The 22,535-nt window shown below is 37.5% G+C and overlaps 3 protein-coding genes across 4 annotated transcripts in view; 2 read left to right on the forward strand and 1 right to left on the reverse strand.

The window, feature by feature from the left end:
- Positions 1-607, forward strand: part of LOC121421188 (leucine-rich repeat-containing protein 4-like) — a 31,079-nt gene extending 30,472 nt beyond the window's left edge. Inside the window, exon 12 of the mRNA XM_041615850.1 lies at positions 532-607. Within this exon, the coding sequence (XP_041471784.1) occupies positions 532-607 (76 nt within the window). The remainder of the gene's footprint in view (positions 1-531) is intronic.
- Positions 608-3,565: 2,958 nt separating this feature from the next.
- LOC121422058 (G-protein coupled receptor GRL101-like) lies at positions 3,566-7,213 on the forward strand. The gene is made up of 2 exons (XM_041616861.1): positions 3,566-3,628; positions 5,953-7,213. Coding segments are annotated over exons 1-2 (1,209 nt in total). The 5' UTR covers positions 3,566-3,626; the 3' UTR covers positions 7,160-7,213.
- A 6,683-nt stretch (positions 7,214-13,896) lies between these two features.
- On the reverse strand, positions 13,897-22,478 carry LOC121421488 (thymidylate synthase-like). 2 transcript variants are annotated; one of them, XM_041616214.1, is made up of 7 exons: positions 22,372-22,478; positions 20,832-21,102; positions 17,655-17,834; positions 16,867-17,037; positions 15,525-15,625; positions 14,895-15,041; positions 13,897-14,090 (listed from the first exon to the last, which is right to left on the reverse strand). In XM_041616214.1, exons 2-7 carry the CDS (start codon positions 21,076-21,078, stop codon positions 13,953-13,955), a joined length of 984 nt encoding a protein of 327 aa, XP_041472148.1. In that variant the 5' UTR covers positions 21,079-21,102; positions 22,372-22,478; the 3' UTR covers positions 13,897-13,952. The 2 variants fall into 2 exon arrangements, with proteins under 2 accessions (XP_041472148.1, XP_041472149.1); XM_041616215.1 differs by lacking the exon at positions 22,372-22,478 and adding an exon at positions 22,057-22,179.
- Between the last annotated feature and the right edge of the window lie 57 nt (positions 22,479-22,535).

The following is a 22,535-nucleotide window of genomic DNA, read 5'->3' on the forward strand; positions in this document are numbered from 1 at the left end:
TGCTTTCTAATCAGTCAGGTAAAACCTCGGTATGACACGTGAGGCCCTAGCTGACGGACAATGTCGCCGTTCTCGGAGAGACACCCCCCCCCCGATGGTAAATTGCCACTTTCCTTCTTAACCTCTTCTGCTAATCGTTTGGTCTGATTACAATTTTAGCTCATTTTTACCTTCCACTTTGGCTATTTTAGCCACACAATTGAATAGGCCTGTCAATGTCGTATTTGGTAGGCCTATATAACACCACTTAGCTTATATAAAGTACCGTATAGACCAGGTTTTCAATTGACAAAATGCACTAATAATCCCGATCTGCTATTAGATTAGATTCACTTGTAGTGTAGGCCGATTTGGGAATTAGAGCAAATCAATATAGAATAAATAGCCCATTCTGATTAAAATTATCTACATGAGAAAATCAGACCAACTGCTTGTTGACAAATTTATTTCAATAGAAATCATTCTGAATCGTTCCCTGCGTCTATGTTCATCCGATACAAGTAGATATTGAATGTATTTCTTCTCTTTCAGGTATCTGTATGAAAATCAAATCAGCCATCTAGATGTTGGGGCATTTTCTGATCTTGAAAACCTTAAAATATTGTAAGTTCTCACTCAATTACGTCTCCACTATACTTGGAGATTGTAAAAATAGTATCAACCACGTCGATCTTTGTATGTAATGATATCAGGTACTATTTACCAATTTAATGTTATCATTGTAAATATTTCGGAACATATCTATAAAGTGGGTTAAACGTTTACAACTTTGATCTGAAACATCTTTTCCATAGCCATTTGAAGCAAGCAACTCCATTTACTTTGCTCTTATTGATCCTTCCTTGAAAAATGATTCACTGGCACAGATGGGTTGCATAACCCAGTTCGCAAAGATTTGTTAAACATTTTTTTTAAACTAAAGTCAACCCGTTCTAGTAATTTCTTATCAAACATTGGAGTTCTGTTTCAAAACTATTCGCGTTTTGTTGGGGAAAAAATGACGATATAAATCCTAAATGACTTTGATGCCGCTTTGATGTAAGTTATTGACTTTGTTCAGTTTTCGATTTCAACTTTCCGGCCAATGTCGTAAATATAGTTGCTAACCTTTAGACTAGTTTGGCCCAGTTGCATGAAAGCAAATGAAGAGCTCACTTGCAGAGGGGGTTAGGTCCATTTTTCATCATATTTGATATTTTTGTCTCAATATATAGATTTTTAGTAGCTCTATAAGATGATACCAAAGAAAAGTTGAAATTCCCCTTAAAAGGAAATCTAAAAGGGCAAATAAAAATCACTTTTTGAAAGGGGTTAGGTCCATTTTGGTTTAGTTGCAAAAGGGGTTAGGTCCACACATATATTGGTTTAGTTGCAAAAGGGGTTAGGTCCACACATATATTTTTGGGAAAAGAATATTTTTAAAAATATGAAGACAGGTAGATTTCTGTTATATCCAATGTTATTCCTCACGGTAGGGTATGAAAATTTAATTCCCATAAGAATATTGCAATATGGGAGAATAAAAACAAATGATTTTCTTGGAGTGAACCTAACCCCTTTTGCAAACAAACTCTTCTGAAGAGCTCATTTGTCAAAAGGGCCGGGTTAGGTCCATTGTTCACAATTAAGTCGCTCTGAAGAAAACAAAGAAAATTTGAAATTCACATGAAAACGTAAATAAAAATGGCAAATAAAATAACTTTTTTATCAAAATAGATTCATTTCAGTTTACTTGCAAAAGGGGTTAGGTCCACAATGATAATTTTTAGAAGAATATGTAGAAAAAATGAAGACAGGTAGATTTATTTTATACCCAATTTGATTTTAACATGATAGGGTAGTACATTAAGTCAATTTAGTTTCTCATAAAAATATTGCAGTAAGTGAAAATAAAAAACACATCTTTTTTCTCGGAATGGTCCAAAGTGGACCTAACCCCTTTTGCGACTAAACTCTTCAAATATAGGCCTTCTAATGATGCCTTCAGGGAAAGCCTTAATTTTGATCGGCTGTTCCTCATAGTTACTATAGTAATGATGACGATGGTGAGGATGATGATGATAATGATGATAGTTTTCGTCCTTTGCCTGTGAAAACGTCCACAGCTTCACGAATTGAGGCTGGTTCGAAGATGGCTGAACAGACCAACCTTTGGCCTAAACGGTATGTTGCAGTGCGGACAAGCAAAATCAGGCAGTGGGGCAGGCAAAGCGATGGCATTTTTTTCTTAAAACTACCATTGAAGGGCAAAGTTACCACAATAATCTCATTAGATTTACAAACCCTCATTTGCAATTTGCTTGAACGCTTTCTATATCATCTTCTCTCTACTGTCCTTTTCAATTTTCTCGATTTTTCTTCAATAAATGAAGCCTTCATTGAAAAAAAATGTTTCTTTTGCCTAGAAATTTGTCATCGAATTCCATCACCCTTTTGAGTAGTGGAGTATTCACAGGACTACGATCTCTTCAATATCTGTAAGTTAACTGGCGCTTAAGACTCTGTAGAGGTTAATTGAATAGGTTTCTGATTTAGTCTTGGAGATAGGGGGCTTTATTCAAAATTTTTGATGGGGAAGTTTGACAAGCTAATCCGGGGTAAAATTGTGTGCTGATTCTAAAAATGTTACTTTTATTGATCGTACTCAAGCAATTTTGGCCATTTGGGCAAATTTTTGACCAAAAATGACAATTTCTTACCACTCTTTGGCAAATGGTCCCTTAACAGAATGCTCTTGTTTGTCTAACCACGCGCTCTTCATTTTCCTTGTTATTTTGTTCGACCTCTGTCCTCAGGTTTTTAACTGACAACCATATCCATGTCATCGAAGGGCATGCGTTTGAATCCCTGGGGAATCTCCAGTATCTGTAAGCAAAGTTAATGTATTTTTTTATTGTTTCATGTTATCCGCATCATTCACGTAACTATCGTAAATAATACGCATGACTATATGCACGAATTAAGATAATTCCTTGTGTGCTTAATGATGAAAATTATAGTCAAGAAATTAAATACTCCGGAAATTTGCTTTACCCAATTGATCCTTGGCCCTGCAGCCGCTGTGCAGCGCCAAATCGACGAGGCTATATCCCTTCAATCGTTGAACGTCAAACAGGGTAACAACCACTTCTATCTTTTAATGTCTTTTCGGTCTGACGCAGCCGGGGTTTGAACTCCGGACTTTTCGCTTGTGAGACTGACGCTCTACCAACTGAGCCAACACACCGGTATATATAATATTGGAGCGCCACATAGGAGCGCCTTGAGCACCAAGCAATGTGGCCACGTGCGCTATGGATATACTATTATATTTATTATTATTATATCCATATATGCAGCTAACTTAACAGCTCCTAACTCTATATAAGAACATATCTTCGTGCATAAAGCCGTGTGTACTTTTTTACGATATGTACGAAAAGCCTTATGAAAGACTACCTAGGTGATGTTGGTGGTGCTGATAATGATATTAGTGCGGGAAATATTTAAACGCCAGAAATATAGTGCCGCATTAAAATATAAGTCCTTACACTGCCATTGACTTTGTCTTTGTTAGGTTCTTTCTTGGCACTGAATTGGGAGCTGTAGATTCGAATGCACTTGCTGGACTTGTATCCTTAGAGAAAATGTAAGTAAACTTCTGTTTTCATAGTGATTTCATAATGCATGTGGTCATGAAATCGAAATAATTAAGCCCCCGGTTTTTATTTCCTTTAAAGAGAAATAAATTATAGAATGATTACAAAGATATATACCACATGCATGAATGCATGAATGGAAAACAAAAATTCTTTTACATTGTGAAGTTCTCTACACTTGCTGAGATCTGGGTTAACCATAAAGCCTGGAGCGAAATGATAGCGAGTGCTCCACAGACTTTAATCGTAACTGCAATCTACAAGCGAAATCTCTGGGCTTCTGGCATGCATCTCCTGTTTAACCCCAAGCAAGTACGTAACAAGCAGTCTTAACTACGGATGCTGGAATACAAACTCCAACCATGACTTAATTGGCATTTCTTTAACCTTTAAGACCCTGTCCAATTAAATTATCCTTTGCTATTTCTGCAAATCGTCACACAGCTGGCTCGATCCCTCTGATCACAAAATTAAGCCCAGTCTGTACCATTTCTTTTATGCCTGCGCAGTGAAGAGGTGGAATTTTCGCAAGGCAAACTGGACTTACCTAAGATCTTGTGGACAACCTAGTCTCCAACCGTTAAATGGCCTCCGACCTGAACCTCAAAAGTCAGCATCCCTCAAGCAAGCTCCTACATGCAGACGCAACACCTTCGATTTCCTCTATGATCGTTGTGGAATTATCGCTTCTGAACTTACAGCCTGCCTAGACAGGATACGCAGATCTGGTTAGAGGCCGTGGAAGGAATTGCCTTAAACAAAAACCTGGAATAAAGTCAATTGCCTCGAAGAAAGAAGCTCCAAGCGAATCGTGTCTGGCAATCGGATCGTCGAATATCTCTTGGAAAACGGATCAAACCTTTAGGAGTTCAAGCAAGGAACACGTTGGACTATAAGTCCATCATTGTGGCTTTATTCGCGTTGATCTCTCCCGCTAGCGTGTACTTGCTATATGCTCATGAACCAGAGAACGTACGTAGAGTGGCGCGGGTATCCATCTCTGGAATGGCTTGGAGGTTTCTATGCCAACTGCCTCCTATGCTTGGCGAAGTGGAATATCTGGCGCAAGGTGCTAACAGCCATCGCCACATCAAAATCTAACAATCCAAGAAATGACCCAAACCTATTTCTGCGTTCCGTTCAAGCTCTTGAAAAGACTCCTCTCGCGCACCTGGATCTGCCATCGATCATTTCCTTTCGGAAGACCAAGGAAGATGTTGCCGATCGAGGTAGAACTACTGTCAAGATATAGCGAGCTTTAGATCAAGGAATTGTTTTAGAAGGTCAAACAGCTGGACTAGCCCTTACAGCAGCATTATAAGGCCAAGTCTGGCATCATGGGTTCGTCCTGAAGCTGGATCAACTATTGCTGACACTGACACCTTGTGCGATTCATCTGTACCGCCACATCTAACCACAACATCATTCTGCTAAAGGCGTACAGTTGACGGATACGTAAGCAGAATGCGCTGACTAAAAAGCAGAGTTTTTTCAAGGTTAAGTGTTGCCCCCAACAGTAATCACTATCCTCTCAACCTCTCCATCAAGGTCCATTGTTAGCCTCACATTAATCAACGTCGTTTCAACGTATTCATCAAACTTATGATAATTCCCATCATCGGATAGTAGTTGGTTCACAGCTAGAGAATACCCGGCCATCGAACACGGATACGACCACCTGCACATCTTAAATGCGGAGGAAACATACCGACAGCATTCTGCCTGAATGTTCATGAAGCCCAGCCCAACCTGTAACCCGGGGTGATATTCGCCATGCTGCTGACATGCATTCACGCAACGCAAAAAATTGCAAGGTTTCAAGCATCGTTATAGTAAACCATCTGCGTCTTGCTGGTCCCAATTGCTCGATTTTGCATGACAACTAGTTGGCACCTTGTCGCATTGGTGACCAGTTGGTTTCTAATCAATTTGAACGGGGTTTCACAGTGACGAACTCCAATATATATTTTTGTATTTGGTTGAGTTTAGCAGAACACGTAGGAACCTTCGTGCACCGAATGATTTTGCCTGCCCCTGCGTGCTCGATCAAAGAAAGGGCGTGCAATGTAGGTATTTTCTTCAAAATGCACACAAGACACCGAGTACAAAAGATAAAAGGATTCGGTTGAAGTAGCATTTCCCTCTCATCATTATTTTTGTTTTTCAAGTGTTAGGTTTCATATTTTGTTCATGAGTCATGGCCCTATCAAACAGACATAAAGGTAAATGACTTTAGAAAAGATAAAATCCTACCATTTTATTTAAGTACTCACATGTTTTTGTCTTGACAATTTGAATTACTTTTTGCATCCAGGTCTACCTCTGACAATCGCCTGTGTTGTCTTTTAGCGGAAAATACCACTTGCGCGAGGACATCCCAGACCAGTCCCTTGGACACCTGTAGCAGATTATACCCAAACTTGGCCTTGAGGATTGCAGGGTGGGTCATGGGTTTATTGGCCTTAGCTGGCAACGGCACCGTTCTCTTCCTTCGGCTTCGGGATAGAACTCACAAGAAAGATAAGAAGAAAATGAAAGACACAGTCCAGAATACCATGATAACTAGCTTGGCGATGGCTGATATGTTGATGGGAGTTTACATGATTATCATTACGTCTGCCGATCTTAAGTATGGCAATACCTTCTACCTGAGTGCCCTTCAGTGGCGGGATTCCAACATGTGTAGATTTGCTGGATTTCTAGGATTCTTATCCAGTGAAGCATCGGTTCTGACCCTGACCTTGATAACCATTGATAGGTTCATATGCATCATGTTTCCATTCAGGCCAGAGTTTAGACTTGGTCACAAGGGGTCTATAATTCTTGTTGCTGCAGCGTGGTCCTTCACTGTAATGTTGAGTATCACATTGGTGATCGTTACATCATACAGACCTGACGTATACGGACTTTCCGATGTTTGCCTTGGTCTACCGCTGCATGTTGAGGCGAAAGATACTGGATTTTTGGAAATCACTGGACATTTCTTCTTTGAGTACCAAGTAGATTTCAAAATCAATGAAAGCGGCTCTAGGCCTCCATGGTTGTTTTCCATAATAATTTTCATTGGCTTCAATCTAGTGTCTTTCACTTTCATCTCGATATGTTACATAACGATGTTTATCACGTCCAGGCGTTCTTCGGCCAAAGTGCGCAGCAGCAAACCCAACAGGCAAGAGACTAAACTGGCAGTCCGTATGGCGATGATCGTTGCTACAGACCTTGCTTGTTGGATGCCAGTCATCATCATGGGTATCCTGTCTCAGACCGGAGCAGTCACCCTTGATCCTTCCCTCTATGCTTGGACAGTGATTCTCATCGTCCCTATCAATTCATCAATCAATCCGTTCCTATATACCTTCATCGTTTATATCGATGGCATGAAGGCGAAAAAGAAGACTGGGATCAAAGACAACAATATCAACCTACAAGAGGTTAAAAACGAGGACAGAGGGAACCACCTACCATCCAACGCAAGTACTGCTGAAACTCCTGGACCCGGTCTCACAAAGAGTTGCGATTGATCAGTACAATCTCGAGTATATGGGAATCCATCAAGTGATATGATTCAACTTTAAAGTCCGGGGGGGGCACTCAGTATAATGCATACTGGGTATGTGCCGCGGAGGGGACCCCAATTTTTACACTCAAATTTCCGTTCCAAGGCATTTTTGTCTTATTGAGAAAAAGAACAAAGAAAGCCGCTCCAAAGCATAGCATTTTCTTCTTATCGAGAAAAAAAATCCGCTCCAAAGCTTCGCATATTTTTCGTTACGCCGTTCCGGTCGCATTGATCTGCTACAATGAGCTGCATGTTTAGTGAAAAGCGGCCGCAACGCACTGTCCGACCATCGCCTCTGCATCATACACGCATGCCCGTTCCATTGGGATGCATATACGCACTTAAGGACACCCGTTTTCACAAACGTTTGTAGTTCCGTAGCCCGTTCTGAGGACGCTCCTTTTTACAACAAGGCCGCTCCAAGGCCACCGTTTTTGTATCGCCCGCGGCACACCCACCATTTTTTGGTCGAGTGCCCCCCCCCCGGGTTTAAAGTCCTACGCAAAAGTATTTCACCATTGTGGCTATCTTGATTTTATTTTCTAATGACGCCCCCCCCTCCCCAATTTGGAACTTGTAGTGTGGTCGTTTGACACAAAGAAATGCAATGTAGGTGAAAGAAATGCGAGATAATAGATATACATTTACAAGAAATATTAAAGATCTTTGCGTTTGAATATAAATATTTGTATGTAAACCAATACTACATTTTTTTTTAATCTCTTGCAAAAAAAGTAATAAAGGTCTTTATATTTCAATATACAATACGTTTTTTTTGTATGAAACCAAAAATGTTTTTAACGCTCTATCGAATGCCCGGGGGGGGGGCACTTACATTGACGAGTGGATAAAAAAAAACATTAAAAAGGAGGTCTTTTTCAAGATAGGGCACGTTACGTACGTAACGTAATAAGGGTGTCAAAAACACTAAAATAATGAAAAAAAGGTATCTTTATCGTTAAAAAGTTACGTGTTTAGCCGGGTCAAACTTGCGAGGGCATAAAAAAGACATGTTTTTTTGTGTTTTTTTTTATAAAAGATGTACTTTTTTCCCAACCAGACAACACTACGTGTTTAGAGTCCGATTGCGCGAGGTGTGGGAAGTGGGGCCGTTCTAATCCCCGACTAAACCTAATGATGTACATGTAGCTAAAGGTAAAACCGACGTCCATGAAATACACAATTAAAATCTCTGTATTTGTTATGGGGTTAAATTCAGGGAATACTTGCCAAGGCGCGGTATCGTTTTGTTTTCAATACTTGTTTAGGGTAGGGTTCCACACGCATTTCCAGAATATGGAAAATACTTTATAGGGTGCTTTTCGAAACCCCATGGTTACGCATGGTATCAACTAGCTCGTCAATAGAAGTGCACCCCCCCCCCACCGGTATTGAATGATACCTTATTTAGAGAAATGCTCGACTTGGGAACTCTAAATGATTCAAATAAGCTATTGTGAATTCAAACTTTTGGTCAAATTAATTAATTTTGGCTGCCTTTTGGAATTTATGCAAATAGACGGATTTCATCTTTTTTTTCATTTGGGGGCTTTGAGAATGGTCATAGGGTGGCCTCCGAGATATACATTTCATTGGAAAAATAATGTTGCAGTTTATTTCATGAAAAGGTTAAATGACTGAACAAAGTGTTGATGGCATAATTAACACCCTCATTATTGTAAATAGTCCTGATAAGTATAAGTCAAAATAAACGTACATTAATATTGCACACAAAATCTTATCGAGTGTAATTTTTTTTTATTTCTGTGTGACTGATTGGCTATCAAATTAACTTAAAGTTTGGTTTACCGTGATGTTTGTGACTAATTATTTTATCAATCACCTTGCGACTAACTGGCTTATATTACTGAATAATTTATCTAAAATAAATGATATAGATCCTAATCAAATGATTGGTTTAAATCTACCACGTGTCCCGTCTTTTATTTGAAGTTATGAATTTTGGATACATGCAGAATTTGAATTTGAGCTGAACATGAAAACTATTTTGGAGCATGCACTAAAATTGGCGTAACTTCGGTCAGAGTGAACTTAGTAACGAAAACTATATGTGGAAGAGGGGAAACATAAAAAGGAGAAAACTAACTCGGACAAGCGATACGAACGTTATGAATAACGATTCAAAAATGATAAAAATAATAAATGGCAACTTGAGTATTACATTTTGACAAGTAGAAAGACATAAGTCTCATATATCGAAAGGAAGATTTGTCCTTGGGTCACGAAAAAATATACATTATTTTGAATAATCTTTTTTGTTTCGCATACATTCGTGATTCCGAAGCTTCGTTATTCCGAAGGTTCCGATATTCTGAAGGCTCGTTATTCTGAAGGTTCGTTAGTCCGAAAATGAAACGAGTTTCGCAATTCCGAAGGCTCGTTAGTCCGAAAACCAAATGAGGTTCGTAATTCCGAAGGTGCGTTAGGCCGAAAACGTAAATTCGTTTTCGGACTAATGAACCTTCGGAACAACGAACCTTATTTCGTTTTCGGATAAACGAACCTTCGGAACATCGAACCTTCGGAATTGCGAACTTTCGGAATTACTAAGTGCAACCTTTTTTTTTTGGGGGGGGGGGGGCATAAACATTTTTTTGTCACTAAGTGTATTGAAACAATTTAGATTTATCCCTTTACTGCATCAAAATGACAGCAAGCTACATAAATCTGCATATGTCGAGTGATTGCGGATTTAATTTCTAAAAATTCATAGCCGTGAAAAAAGTGTTGGTAAAATTTGGTTCATTTTTTCTGCTCCTCTGAATTTAGTTGTATTATTGGGTTGTATTATCCTATAAAAAAATGTCGGGGGGGGGGGGAGGGTCTCGATCTGACCTTGTAAATATTTACTAGAAGTCTACCACCCAGTTCATTTTGACAAAAACATCAAAATAAAACAAGCTGCATATTGAAAATTCATAAAATTTTGCTTGATTTGAGAAAACGCAAATATGCATATTCTGATCGCTATCTAAATGAGGGAACTGATGACATCACTCACTATTCTTTTGTATTTTATTTGATATTATGTGAACTTTTAATATGTTAATCCTCCATGAATATTTGAACATGCGAAATTGCCATTGGCTTATAGCCTTTGTTGTTCAACCAAGAGGGTTCTTATTGTCTTATTTTTACAAGTAGGAGGAATAAATAACTCATAAAAATAATACAAAGGGATTGTGAGTGACATCATTTGCAAATAAGCGTTTCCACAAAAATAAACAAAAACTTCAGAATACAACTTTCATATCATAAATCAATTTTTTTGGGTATCATGCTTGATTTTCTCTTTGTTTGCTTGGGGTGGACTTGACCTCCACCTAAATATGAAAGCAAACATTTATTTAATAAAGTGAAAGTGATATATGCAATAAAAAATTGCAGTTTTTCCAAAAATTTCAAAATTACACACACACAAAATAAAACTATATGTTTATTTGCTATTTTAATGATTTACATTCAATTCATATTTGTATCAAAAGCTCTAGATGTAAAATAAATGTACGCACTCATTGGTAATAAATTCATAGTACATTCCAATGATTAATGATGTAAGTAATGCATAGACAAACGTCCGCATTCATAATGCGACCAAATGTGTGAGCTTAGAAAAACTATCTTGGACAAACATCATTTAACCAAAATGTTAAAGGACTTTACTAACTTTTCTTCTTGGTTGGCAGCCAGGCATCCCTTAATACACTAGTAGAATATTATAGATTTCCCGGCTGGCGAAAAAAAATTAAAAAAAATGTTTTCTCTTTGGTTGCCAGTTGGGCAACTTATCATAGTATACAATACTGGTTGCCCAACTGACAACCCAAGCAAAGATTTAAGCGAGAGTATTTACCATTTCCTCTGCTTTTTTTTTACCCCAAAAAGAGGCAAAATTGAAACAAGTATATCACTGAGAAATTGACAAAATTAGATGTAAAAGACATCATTTCTCTTAATTTCACAACAGTTATGTGCACATCCTGGCCAGTATGCAAATGAGGGGACTAATGATCGACATTTATTATTATTTTTTTTTTTACATGAAATATTTCAATTTTATCCTCATTGTATTCCTCCCTGAACATGTGGATATTTGTGTGTGTGTGTGATTCTGTTTCTGTTTGTGGTAACTCCCGTAGGAACTCAGCAGGACAGCATTTTTTTGCTGGTAAACGCCAAGCTGGCATATAACCAATTACCTATGAAACGTTTTCCGTCTAGGTTAATTAGTCATAGCGGCTGACGTTATAGGTGACAGATATCACTCTCGGGCCTTTTTATCAAAGTGGAGACAATGGCAGAGTTGGGATTCGAACTCACAACCTTGCGATTATGAGTCCAATGCTCTAACCACTGGACCACACAGTCAAGTTGTCATTGTCATATCTGCGCAAAATTTAAATATTGTATAATTCAAACAATAAAAAACAAAGGGAATAGTGAGGGACATCATCAACTCATGGGAATACAACTGAGGGACATCATCAACTCATGGGAATACAACTGAGTTGTGCAAATAACAGGTTTTTTTTTTGAAAAATAAGCGAAAGATTAAAAATGTCATAACTTTCTTATTTTACATCCAATCTTGATGAAATTATCAGCTTAATGTTCGTTTCAATTTTTATCTTTTGACTCAAGTTAAAATTTTTCTAAGGTGAACTTGACCTTTTAAAACAAAATCTATGCACCACACCGAATCATACAGTTTGAAAACTGCTGTCATGGAAACAAAATAACAAAACTAAACAAAATAAAATGAATCAAACAAAAATAGAAAACAGTCTCAAATATTTCAAAGCCCTCTTCCATTATAATGTTTACAACAAAATATCTATATACATAATAAATATCTTCAGAAGATCTGGTTGAAGTCTGGATCATGTTACACAACACATAGTGACTGATTGTAAGGCTGACTTCAAAAACTGATGGCATTGACCATTACTGGTAATTAGTCATACAAATCTACTGTATGATGGATCATAATGTTTTGCGTAAGTGGGCAGTGCAAAGTTATTTTTCACTTCAGAAATTTGTTCTAAACCACAATATCAACCTTTGAATCAATATTAATAATGAACCTTGGTAGGCCTAGGTACCACAGCTTGTCAGTCTGTGAGGATTTTTTAAACTCTTTTAGGGACAGTGATTTTCCGTTTTACCAGTAAATGAAACAAAAATTATGCTTGGTCCTTATACTTTTCATGTTAAAATTCATGGAATTCACCTTTGCACAAACAAAATTCAGGTTTCTGCTGTGTACATAAGTTGAAATGGAATTACAGATTTTCAGAAACCAAAAAGACATTTTTTTTAAACAGAAAATCACTGTCTCTACTCTTTGCCCGCTTTGTTTGACTGAAGTCACACATAGCAGACTGCCAAGTTCGACTCAAGTCACATTATATTCACAATACGCAAAGAACCTATTGTTCATACACATAATAATAGGCATTTATATAGCGCCATCTATCTAGAAAAATTCTATTCAGAGGCGCATTGTTTATTATTATCACCCCAGCTTTAGCTCGAGCTGACTTTCAGCACTCAGTGCATTCAAGGAATTAATCCTGCCGGGTACCCATTCACCTCACCTGGGTTGAGTGCGGCACAATGTGGATAAATTTCGTGCTGAAGGGAATTACGCCATGGCTGGGATTCGAACCCATGACACCTCTGTTTCAAAGTTAGAAGACTAATCCACCGGGCCACAACGCTCCACATACACAAGAGCAATGCCTGGATTGCACTGTACAGTGCACTCACAGAGCCTTTCTTTACAATAATAATAATAATGATGCTCAATTCTTGTATAGCGCATCACACATAGCATAGCATGTCCCTATGCGCTTAAAGAAGAAATAGTGAAAGGTATATAAGAATAAAGTAATCGAGATATTTAGATTGGACCATTAGTTCAAAGTTATTTTTTTATGCATTGAAAAGATATGTTTTGAGGGATCTCCTGAATGTACATAAATCACTTTGATATCTCATTGAATTCGGTAAAGCATTCCAGAGGACAGCAGAGACATGAGTAAAAGCACGCTCACCATATGACTTTGTAAAGACAGAGGGAACAACAAATAATGCTTTTGAGCTTGATCTAAGATTTCGGGATGGCTGGTAATATGAAACTAAATCGAGTAAATAGGACGGGGCAATTTTATAAAAACAGTTGTGTGCAAAAACTAGAAGTTTGAATACAATCCGGGAACGGACAGGGAGCCAATGTAATTCTCTCAGAACTGGAGTAATTGCTTCATACTTGCGTGTTCGTGTTACTAATCTCGCAGCTGAACCAATCAAAAGCTACTGTGAGCGGAATTAGAATAGTCCACACAAAACCTTTCTTACGGTTGCACCTTGAAATCAATGTGACATAGGAGTGATTCTGTCGATGGCGGGCAAAGAGTTAAGGGGACAGGTTGCTCTTGGTGTGGCCTACCATACTTCATTCCCCCCCCAAAAAAAAATGAAGAATAAACCCCTTGAATTCCGTAAATTCTATAGCTTTTGCACACAGATCAGCTGGTTTCAGTGGGCAATTGGTTACAGGCATCACCTGTTTCCAAAAGGAAATGGATTAAATTTAGATGCATTCCATCGTGGAATTCTACAATGAAAGCCTTTGCATAATCTAGACGGTACCTGGTCCATGCTTTTCATAGTCCATGACTTTGACTGTCATTGAGCATGACCTTCAAGATGACCTTCATTGTCAGTGACCTTCACACAGCCATCTGCATGGTGATCTTTGGGTAGGGTTTGTATCCTTCAATCTCAAAGTCTTCAAACTTGAAGTCGTCGATGTCGGTGACCTTCCGCTTGATGTTCAGCTTGGGGAACGGACGCGGGGTTCGCTTCAACTGTGTAGATAGAGCAAAAATAAATACAAAAATATTAATAGTATCTGTATAGGGCCTATAAGCCTTGCATTAATACTTTACATGTAAGTCCTGGGGTTTTGCTGTTTCAGGGGGAAGAGCATATGGCCCCACCTTGGATAAACTTTAGGGGGATTCTGATCAAATGCACAAAAAAATTGGTATCAATGTATTTTACAGTTTTCATCAATTCATTTCCACTGGCAACATAAACTAAATCCAATTGATTTTGATCAGCAGATTCAGAGATGACACGGTTATGAACTTTGGCTAGAAAGACAATTTGCTTTGGATTTGTACATGTAATAATGTTTGGAGCACCTACTACATCAGCATTTCCCAACTTTAAAACCAATAACCACTCATTGCAAATTGGTCTCAAAATTGCAATTCTTGACTGAAAACGAATCAGGAAATGCAGTGGGGAAAACATGTGCTATCATGTACATGAAAAAATAGCTATTGAAGCCTCTTCATTTACTAGCTACTGTCCACGGCAGACGGCATTCGGATACTAATGAGTCAGAAAGAAGAGGATCGGAGGTATTTGAATTCCAGTTCATCGTGGCTTAGCCGTGAACCAGAATAGCCTGGATAGCAGTAGATGGCAGGTTCGAATCCCACTGGTTCCAATTTTTTTCTGACTTATGATTTTCATTAGATCGAGCATACCGATCTTAAACAAATAGGAGTAATTCCGAAAATTTGTAAACAAATTACAATTTTCTCCTATTAAAGGCTCTTCATTTACTAGAAAAAAGATAGTTGTGCACCCCAGTCTCTTACCTGTTCTTCCAGTGGTTCGATGTGATTCAGATACACATGAGCATCTCCCAGTGTGTGCACGAAATCTCCTGGTTTGAGGTTAGTCACGTGTGCTATCATGTAGGTGAGGAGGGAATAGCTGGCAATGTTGAAGGGCACTCCAAGACCCTGGAGATAAAAGAAAAACACTTTTTGTTGTTGTTTTTTTAAACAAAGGACATGAAAGATAAGTGCAGATAGTGATTTCAAACCGTTCATACAGCACCCAATACAAGACCACCTTAGTGTGTGCATATATAAACAAACTACAAATGTTAAGGTTTTTGAAGAAATTGCATACCGGCAGTTGTTGAGAATTTACCAAAATAGCCATGACATTTCAGCCAGGATGTCAACATCCTTTGTCTAAGCAAAAAAATGCACTGTCTCACTGTCAAAATTTTGTTTACATTGTATGTTTCTAGGAATCACACAGTCAACTCTTTCCTTATTTTTGATAGTGAAGACAATTAAAGTATTTATCCTTCCCAGACGATGAAAAATGATTAGATACTCAAATGAGCTGATTCATTGCATATCTACTGTTAGAGATTTATGTCATAATTGGCTGTCCATATTCACACAGCACACAGACCACCATCTAGTACTCACCATGTCACCGGATCTCTGGTACAGTTGACAGGATAGCTCTCCGTTACAGACGTAAAATTGTACAAAAGCATGGCATGGTGGTAGCGCCATCTTGGGTAGATCTGTCAAAGCAGAAAAGAAAAATAGTAAATGCATCCAAAATAAGTCGTTATTTAAAACTCTATGTTAACCACAATTACTCATGGTCCTATATTCCTATTAAGAAGCTGAAATATAGAATGATTACAATATCAAGATATGCATCAGGTATTTGCACTATTTTGTCATTATCAGAGTAGCAAATGCATCATCACTATTACATGTATGATAATTCATCATGATTATTAGTACTCATAATCATCAAAATTATCACATCATCAATATCATTACTATTATTATCATTCTTGTTCTTGTATTTGTTTGTCTTATCATTAAAGGGGAAGTTCACCCTGACAAAAAGTTTATTGTAAAAATAGCAGAAAAAATAATGAAAAATACTGCCGAAGGTTTGAGAAAAATTTATCAAATAATCAAAAAGTTATTAGAATTTCAATTATTTGATTTGTGACATCATATGCGAGCAGCATTCCTACATAGTGAATGGTAAAAAATCAACGAAATGTCATTTTCTCAGAAAATTGAAAATGGTTTTCACTGTACCTTTTGTATATCAATAGACAAATCATTTCACACCCGATCATGAAAAGAAAACATAATTAAGCCATCAGGAACCATACAAAATTTGAAATTCATACATTGTATATTACAGAACACATGGGGCAGCTGCTCGTTTATGACGTCACAAATCCAAAATTTTGAACTCTAATACTCTCTAACGGATTTTCCTCAAACCTTCACCAATATTTTTTACTATTTTTTCTGCTATTTTTACAACAAAGTTTTCTTCAGGGTGAACTTCCCCTTTAATATTGTTATCATAACTAATAGTGTTGACGTACTTGAGAGTGGTCATGTTGTTCTTGATGTTATATTGTTGCTTATGTTGTTACTATTATTTTCATCATCTGAAGAAATACAATTCAATGAATCACAGAGAAGCACATTCTTAACCCCCCCCCTCCCCCACCCCCTTAGGTGACATGACATTTGCTCCTGGGACAATTACTCCTTGCTTAATTTCATCTAAGATGTGGGGCTAGGTGTTAGGGTTGCATTAGACTTATATGTTCGGTTTAGGGTAGGGTAAGGTGTTAAAACCAGGGTTGACGTTGGTCGTTTGATTAGTAATGTGGATTTAAGTGTGGAGAAATTGTCACCGGAGCAAATGTCATGGAACATTTCAACAACAAGCCTTTCATATTTTCCTTCAGTGATGAAAAAAATATAGAAAAGCATGAATTACCTGGTGGGTTCCAAGCAGACATGATAATCCTCCTATCATCCGGATTCTCTCTGATGGTCTTGATAACATTGGCAAGCTGATCGACGCCTTTACCCGAGTAATCAGTGAATCGATCCTTGTACTCGGCACCAAAATGGCGCCACTGGAACCCATAGACTGGACCAAGATCCCCTGAAATTATTCAATAAATCATTAATAACAAAATATATGGTACTTACTTATAGTATATAGTGTATTCACAATCTCTATGCACTTTACAGATGATACGACTCATACAAAGACTCATCATTTGATTGGTTGAAAGGCATTTGTTATATTTTGGGGTTGTATACTAGAATAACTTTAGACTGCACAGAGAAGAGGTGCATCTTCACCAGTTGATGTCTAAACGAGAAGTGTTTAATTTACAATCAGAGTTCTTTCTATATTAAGCTACTATTGTGCACATAGTAATAATGACTCAGAGAGAGAGTAGATTTTCAGAAGAATATAGAAGAATGAATTGTAATAATGGAATTTCCACTCTGGACTTTGGAGAGAGAAGAGATACTAAGAAATAGCAACTACAGGGTTAAATGAAAGTAGTTGTGCACACATCCTTGCATGCAAATACATTACATCATTTAATATTTGATCCATTTTGTGCTGCATGCAAATTTGCCATTGAAGGGTTACCGCGCATTCAAAAACAAATTCTCCTTTCTCCTGTAATAGTTCCTCGAAAATTCTAAACAAGGCCTGAATGAAGTGTTTTCCACAATCACATTACATTTACAATGTAAAATTACCTTCTTCATAATGACCTAGCCCCCTCTTCTCCAGGAAATCCTTTGAGCCGTTAGCATCCCAGATGTGGATGTTCTTATCCTTGAGTTCCGTAGCATTGGTACAACCTTTCACAAACCACAGGAGCTCCTCAGCCACTCCGCGCCAAAACACTCGCTTTGTCGTCAGGAGAGGGAACTGGTCTGCAATAGGGGGACAAAATATTGGGTAAAAAAGGAAAGCTTGATATGAACGCTTAAAAAAACACAGAAATTCCATCTCAACCAATAGGAAGGGTAAATAAAACCATCTAAAATACACACAAAACTTTGTGCTCCACAGACAAATCCACCCCAACAAAAACTTGAATAAAAAGATAAAAATCCAGCAAGCAAAAATTCATCAAAATCGGATGTACAATAAGAAAGTTATGACATTTTAAAGTTTCGCTTATTTTCACAAAACAGTTATTTACACGTCCCAGTCAGTATGCAAATGAGGGAACTGATGACATCACTCACTCACTATTTCTTTTGTATTTTATTATATGAAATACCGGTATTCTAATTTTCTCCCCATTTCACTCTGATTTTTTTCTCCCTGAACATGTGGAAGTACCATTTTTTAACACTTTATGGTTCAGTAAAGTTTGTCCTTATTGTCAAATCTGTAAAAAATGAAATAATGTATAATTCAAACAATAAAAAACATAAGAAATAGTGAGCGAGGGACATCGATTCTCCCATTTGCATGTGACTAAATTGTGCATATAACTATTTTGTGAAAAATAAAGCGAAACATAAAAATGTCATAACTTTCTTATTTTACATCTGATTTTGATGAAATTTTCAGCATTATGCTTGTCTGATTTTTCTCTATTAATTTAAATCAAGATTTTTCTGAGGTGGACTTGACCTTTAAATAAATACTGTTGAAACGCTAAAAGGTGGCTTTGTGTACATGGTGAAATTGGGGAAAAATAGTAAAGTGAAGAAAAAAAATAAGGGATTGTGATACTAAAGGGGATCAATATGAACTAAAAGTGATTACATAAGAGAAAAACAGAGAGGAAGGAATATTGATGTAATGGGGAAAAAACATGGAAACTCAAAGTAAAATCTGATCAAAAAAACTTCTTGATTGCTACTTGGTGGTCCATATACATAAGTCGATCAGCAATAAACAGAATCCTAGGCCCAAGGATCTCCTATTGTGTAACTGTAAGTCAATTTATTATGGAAATTCACAAAAAGCTCCTTTTGTAATTGTTTTTTCAATATCCTAAGAGAATCATCCAGCTCATTTATCAATCCGTTTTTATATGCCATGCAATAATGATGGGTGACTGAAATAAAGTTGGTTTGCAAAATAATTTGTTTTAGAGGCGTCTCATATCGCCAAACATAATAAATCTGCAACATTCAGCAAAAGGAAGTAGTTGCAAGACCTTTTCATTCAATGTCATAAGGATTATTTGAGAAAAAGGGTGAAAAAAAGAGACAGCAGTATAGGATATAAATTCTGACAAGGAGAAATTGAGCACTTTGCAAACAATGGACCTTGTTTTTCCTTGGGAACTGGCAAAGCTTTAGAAATCTTCACACCTTCCTCTGTTCAAGTTTATTTGACCTTCATGACAAAACGGTGTTGTTTGAGCTCCTTAATGCATGCTTACACAAATACATGTTTACTCTAGCATTTACCTAGACTTCTTACTATACATGTAGTCAGATTGGAGTTTTTCCTATCATCGCCAGTTTTCAATAGCAGATATTTTCATTCTCAATTTTAAGAATAGAATATTTCCACTTCGTTTAAACTAGAGGTTTCTTTACACAACCCAACTTTTATTGTGCATTCATCTAGTTGACGAATATTAAGAAAAGCATTCATTTTATTAAATTGATTTATTCAAATCTGTTTTCAGAGAAGTTTCAAAATACCTTATCCTGTTTTAGCTTAGAGATGATAGGAAGAAGAAATTAAAGTGAATGAGTGAACTTGACAAGGTATTGAGGGGAAATTTGATGGAAACCAAAGGTCCAGTCCACCCAAGAAAATGTAGATTTGTATAAATTAAAGAAAAATCAAAATAGCATAACGCTGAAATTTCACCAAAATCGGATGTAAAATAAAGAAAATTATAACATTTCAAAGCTTTGCTTATTTTTCACCGAACAGTTATATGCACAACTCAGTGACATACAAAGCAGGCAGTTGATGATGTTCTCTACTCACTATTTCTTTTGTTTGTTTACAGTTTTAATTATATAGTATTTCATCTTTTACAGATTTGACAATAAAAACCAACTTGACTGAAACATATACATGTATTTTTATGCTAATTCCACATGTTCAGGGAGGAATTAATCGTTGTTTCACTTGACAATGAGGAAATTTGAATATCTCTTATTTCATATAATAAAATACAAAAGAAATAGTGAGTGGATGATGTCATCAGTCTCCTCATTGCATACCGACCAGGATGTGCTTAAAACTGTTTTGTGAAATTAAGCGAAAGTTTGAAATGTAATATCTTATTTTACATCCGATAACAAAAAAATAAGGAGAAAACAAGGTTTGAAGTCTAAGATTCACTGAAGCATGAGATGTGCATACTGTGTAATCTCAGTGAAACTTCCAAGCAGTCCAAAAATATAGTGTCCAACAAAGTCTTGTATCATTTCTTTTATTCAACTTCATGACTTCAATTTTTTTTCGGTATGAAGAAGAATTGCACTTTCAGATATTAAAGCTATTTTTATAATTTTTGGTTTTTGAAGACCAATTTAACTATTTTGGCTATTTACAGAGAAGCTGACCTGGCGACTTACTGGTGGTTTTGGGGTGGTGGGTTACAAATATCAAAACTTTAAGTAAAACAGAAGTGGGCACTAAGTGGTATTAAATATTGTTCAGAACAAGCAATGCTCATATAAAGGAATAGTAAGAATTATTGCCATGAAGTGATCAAAAGACTATAGTTTTTCCCCAAAAGAATGAAAGCTTTAAAGCAAAAATGGCATGTGGACTAATGCTGAAGATCATTGAATATTGAACACTTTTTTTTACAATCGCTCCAATAAAAGAGCAGCCGATATATGTTTTTTATAGACCAATTACTTTTTGAGCAGGACAATAGTCAAAACTATCACCCTGCTCAAAGAACGTCAATCAACATAATCAATATTACTAATTACCTCTGAGATTGTATCTTGACTGTGCGCCAAAAATGGACTTAGTTCCAGTACCGGTCCTATCACCTTTGACCTGTCCATGGACCATGATGTGCCTGATAAGGTCCAGGTACTGTTCTTCGTCATGTCTCTGAGGGGGCGGCATTGTTCCCTCACAGTCCATCTTCTCTGTTGAGGCCATGATGCCCTTCTCTTTCGTCGATACCAGATTGGTGTCCATAGGTTGGAGAGGAACTTTAATCTCTGACATTATACCTTTGGATTGGTTTGGTTCCTGTCAAATATGCAGTTGAAATGGGGAAGGGGGGGGGGGGAGAATGGATTAGATTCTTAAGGAAGACTATTCCAGTCATTGATTGATAAGGGCCTACTCTTCTACTAAAACTTAAAAGACTTATTTCTCAAATCCAGTTTGCTTACTATATGGGATTTCAATATTTTCATGGAGTGACCTCTTGTAGAGTTACTACCAAACTTGGAGAAGAAATGGTCTGGAGAAATGTTGACCAGTCCATGTATAATCTGGTGGACCAATATATGTCCTCTCCACCTCTAAAGTCTCCTTTCATACAAGACTCTCAGATCCTTCACAAGTTTTGATGCTCGCCTCTGTATAGACCAAAAGCTTCAGTCTCTGTATTTTGGTTGTTCCGCTGAACTACGTCGGCTCCACTCACCATGGTGAATGGGGATTACAGTAAAATGTCAGAAATTGTTGAATAAATCCCGAGAAACGACAGTTATTCCTGTCTAGCCTCTAGTACTCTGTCAACCTTCTTGGCATGTTCCATGAATCTAGGGCTAGGGCCTAGCCTAGGCCTACTGTTCCACCTTGGGTTCAGGTTTCAACTTCCATTCCATCTTCCCAAATTTTATAATTCAAAGTACTATGACGTATTAAGACCAATTTTTTACAGTTTCAAATCAAAAGTTTTGACTGTCTAGATAATCGTCAATTGGCCAGGCAGAACAGAACAGAAGTAAAGACCAGAAAACCTACAGCAGTACAGGACAAGTCCTTTCCGTACCTGATGATGTCATGTGATGTGACTGATGAAAAAGGCCGATTCAAACAAGCCCATGGCCCTTTTCTTTGGTAACAAGGTGGCATTTTTTTTTATTCTAGAAGTAGGCCTAGAACAATTAAGAAAAAGTTCTATGAAAATCATCATAAATAGTAGACTGCCATATTATTTCACCACCGTTTCTGACTCTGAGGTGAACTTACCGTTAGATCTACGTGTATCTGGTTGTGGATGAGGCAGCCGACAGAGCTTGAGCCTGCAAAGTCTCAGTCTCATCACACACAACACACATTCACTGGTTCAGCAGACATCAGCCTCAGCTCAGACCTCAGTCACCCACTCGCACTCATGCAGTCACAGACACAGTGCACAGCCACAGCCACAGCTCAGACTCAGATCAAAGCCCAAAACGGCCAAAGCAACTGCGTTTGGCATGCACTCTGGCAATTCATGGAGAAAAAACTACATCTATATGTATGTTCAACATCTAGACAAGCCTGAAAATACTATTGACTTACCCTTCGAAAGTGCAATCATGGGTCTACGCCAAGAAATATTAAGGTGTGATGTTGATCTCTTCTCCCCGTCTAATTCTGTGTTTACATGTACGGCGGGATATCTCTTTATTTACAATTGGAATTGGCGCGCCCTTTTTTCCCGCGGTGTTTTGTTATTCTCGACC

Source organism: Lytechinus variegatus, chromosome 9 (genome assembly GCF_018143015.1).
Source record: "Lytechinus variegatus isolate NC3 chromosome 9, Lvar_3.0, whole genome shotgun sequence".
NCBI classification, from domain to species: Eukaryota; Metazoa; Echinodermata; class Echinoidea; order Temnopleuroida; family Toxopneustidae; genus Lytechinus; species Lytechinus variegatus.

Bases quoted from the DNA above. Each gene is read 5' to 3' on its own strand.
- LOC121421488 (XM_041616214.1), bottom strand. From the start codon at position 21,078: ATGTCAGAGATTAAAGTTCCTCTCCAACCTATGGACACCAATCTGGTA. The intron at 17,038-17,654 runs GTAATTTTACAT...GAATAATTTCAG, and splicing joins GCTAGGTCATTATGAAGAAG to GGGATCTTGGTCCAGTCTAT. The intron at 14,091-14,894 runs GTAAGAGACTGG...CTATCTACACAG, and splicing joins TCGAACCACTGGAAGAACAG to TTGAAGCGAACCCCGCGTCC.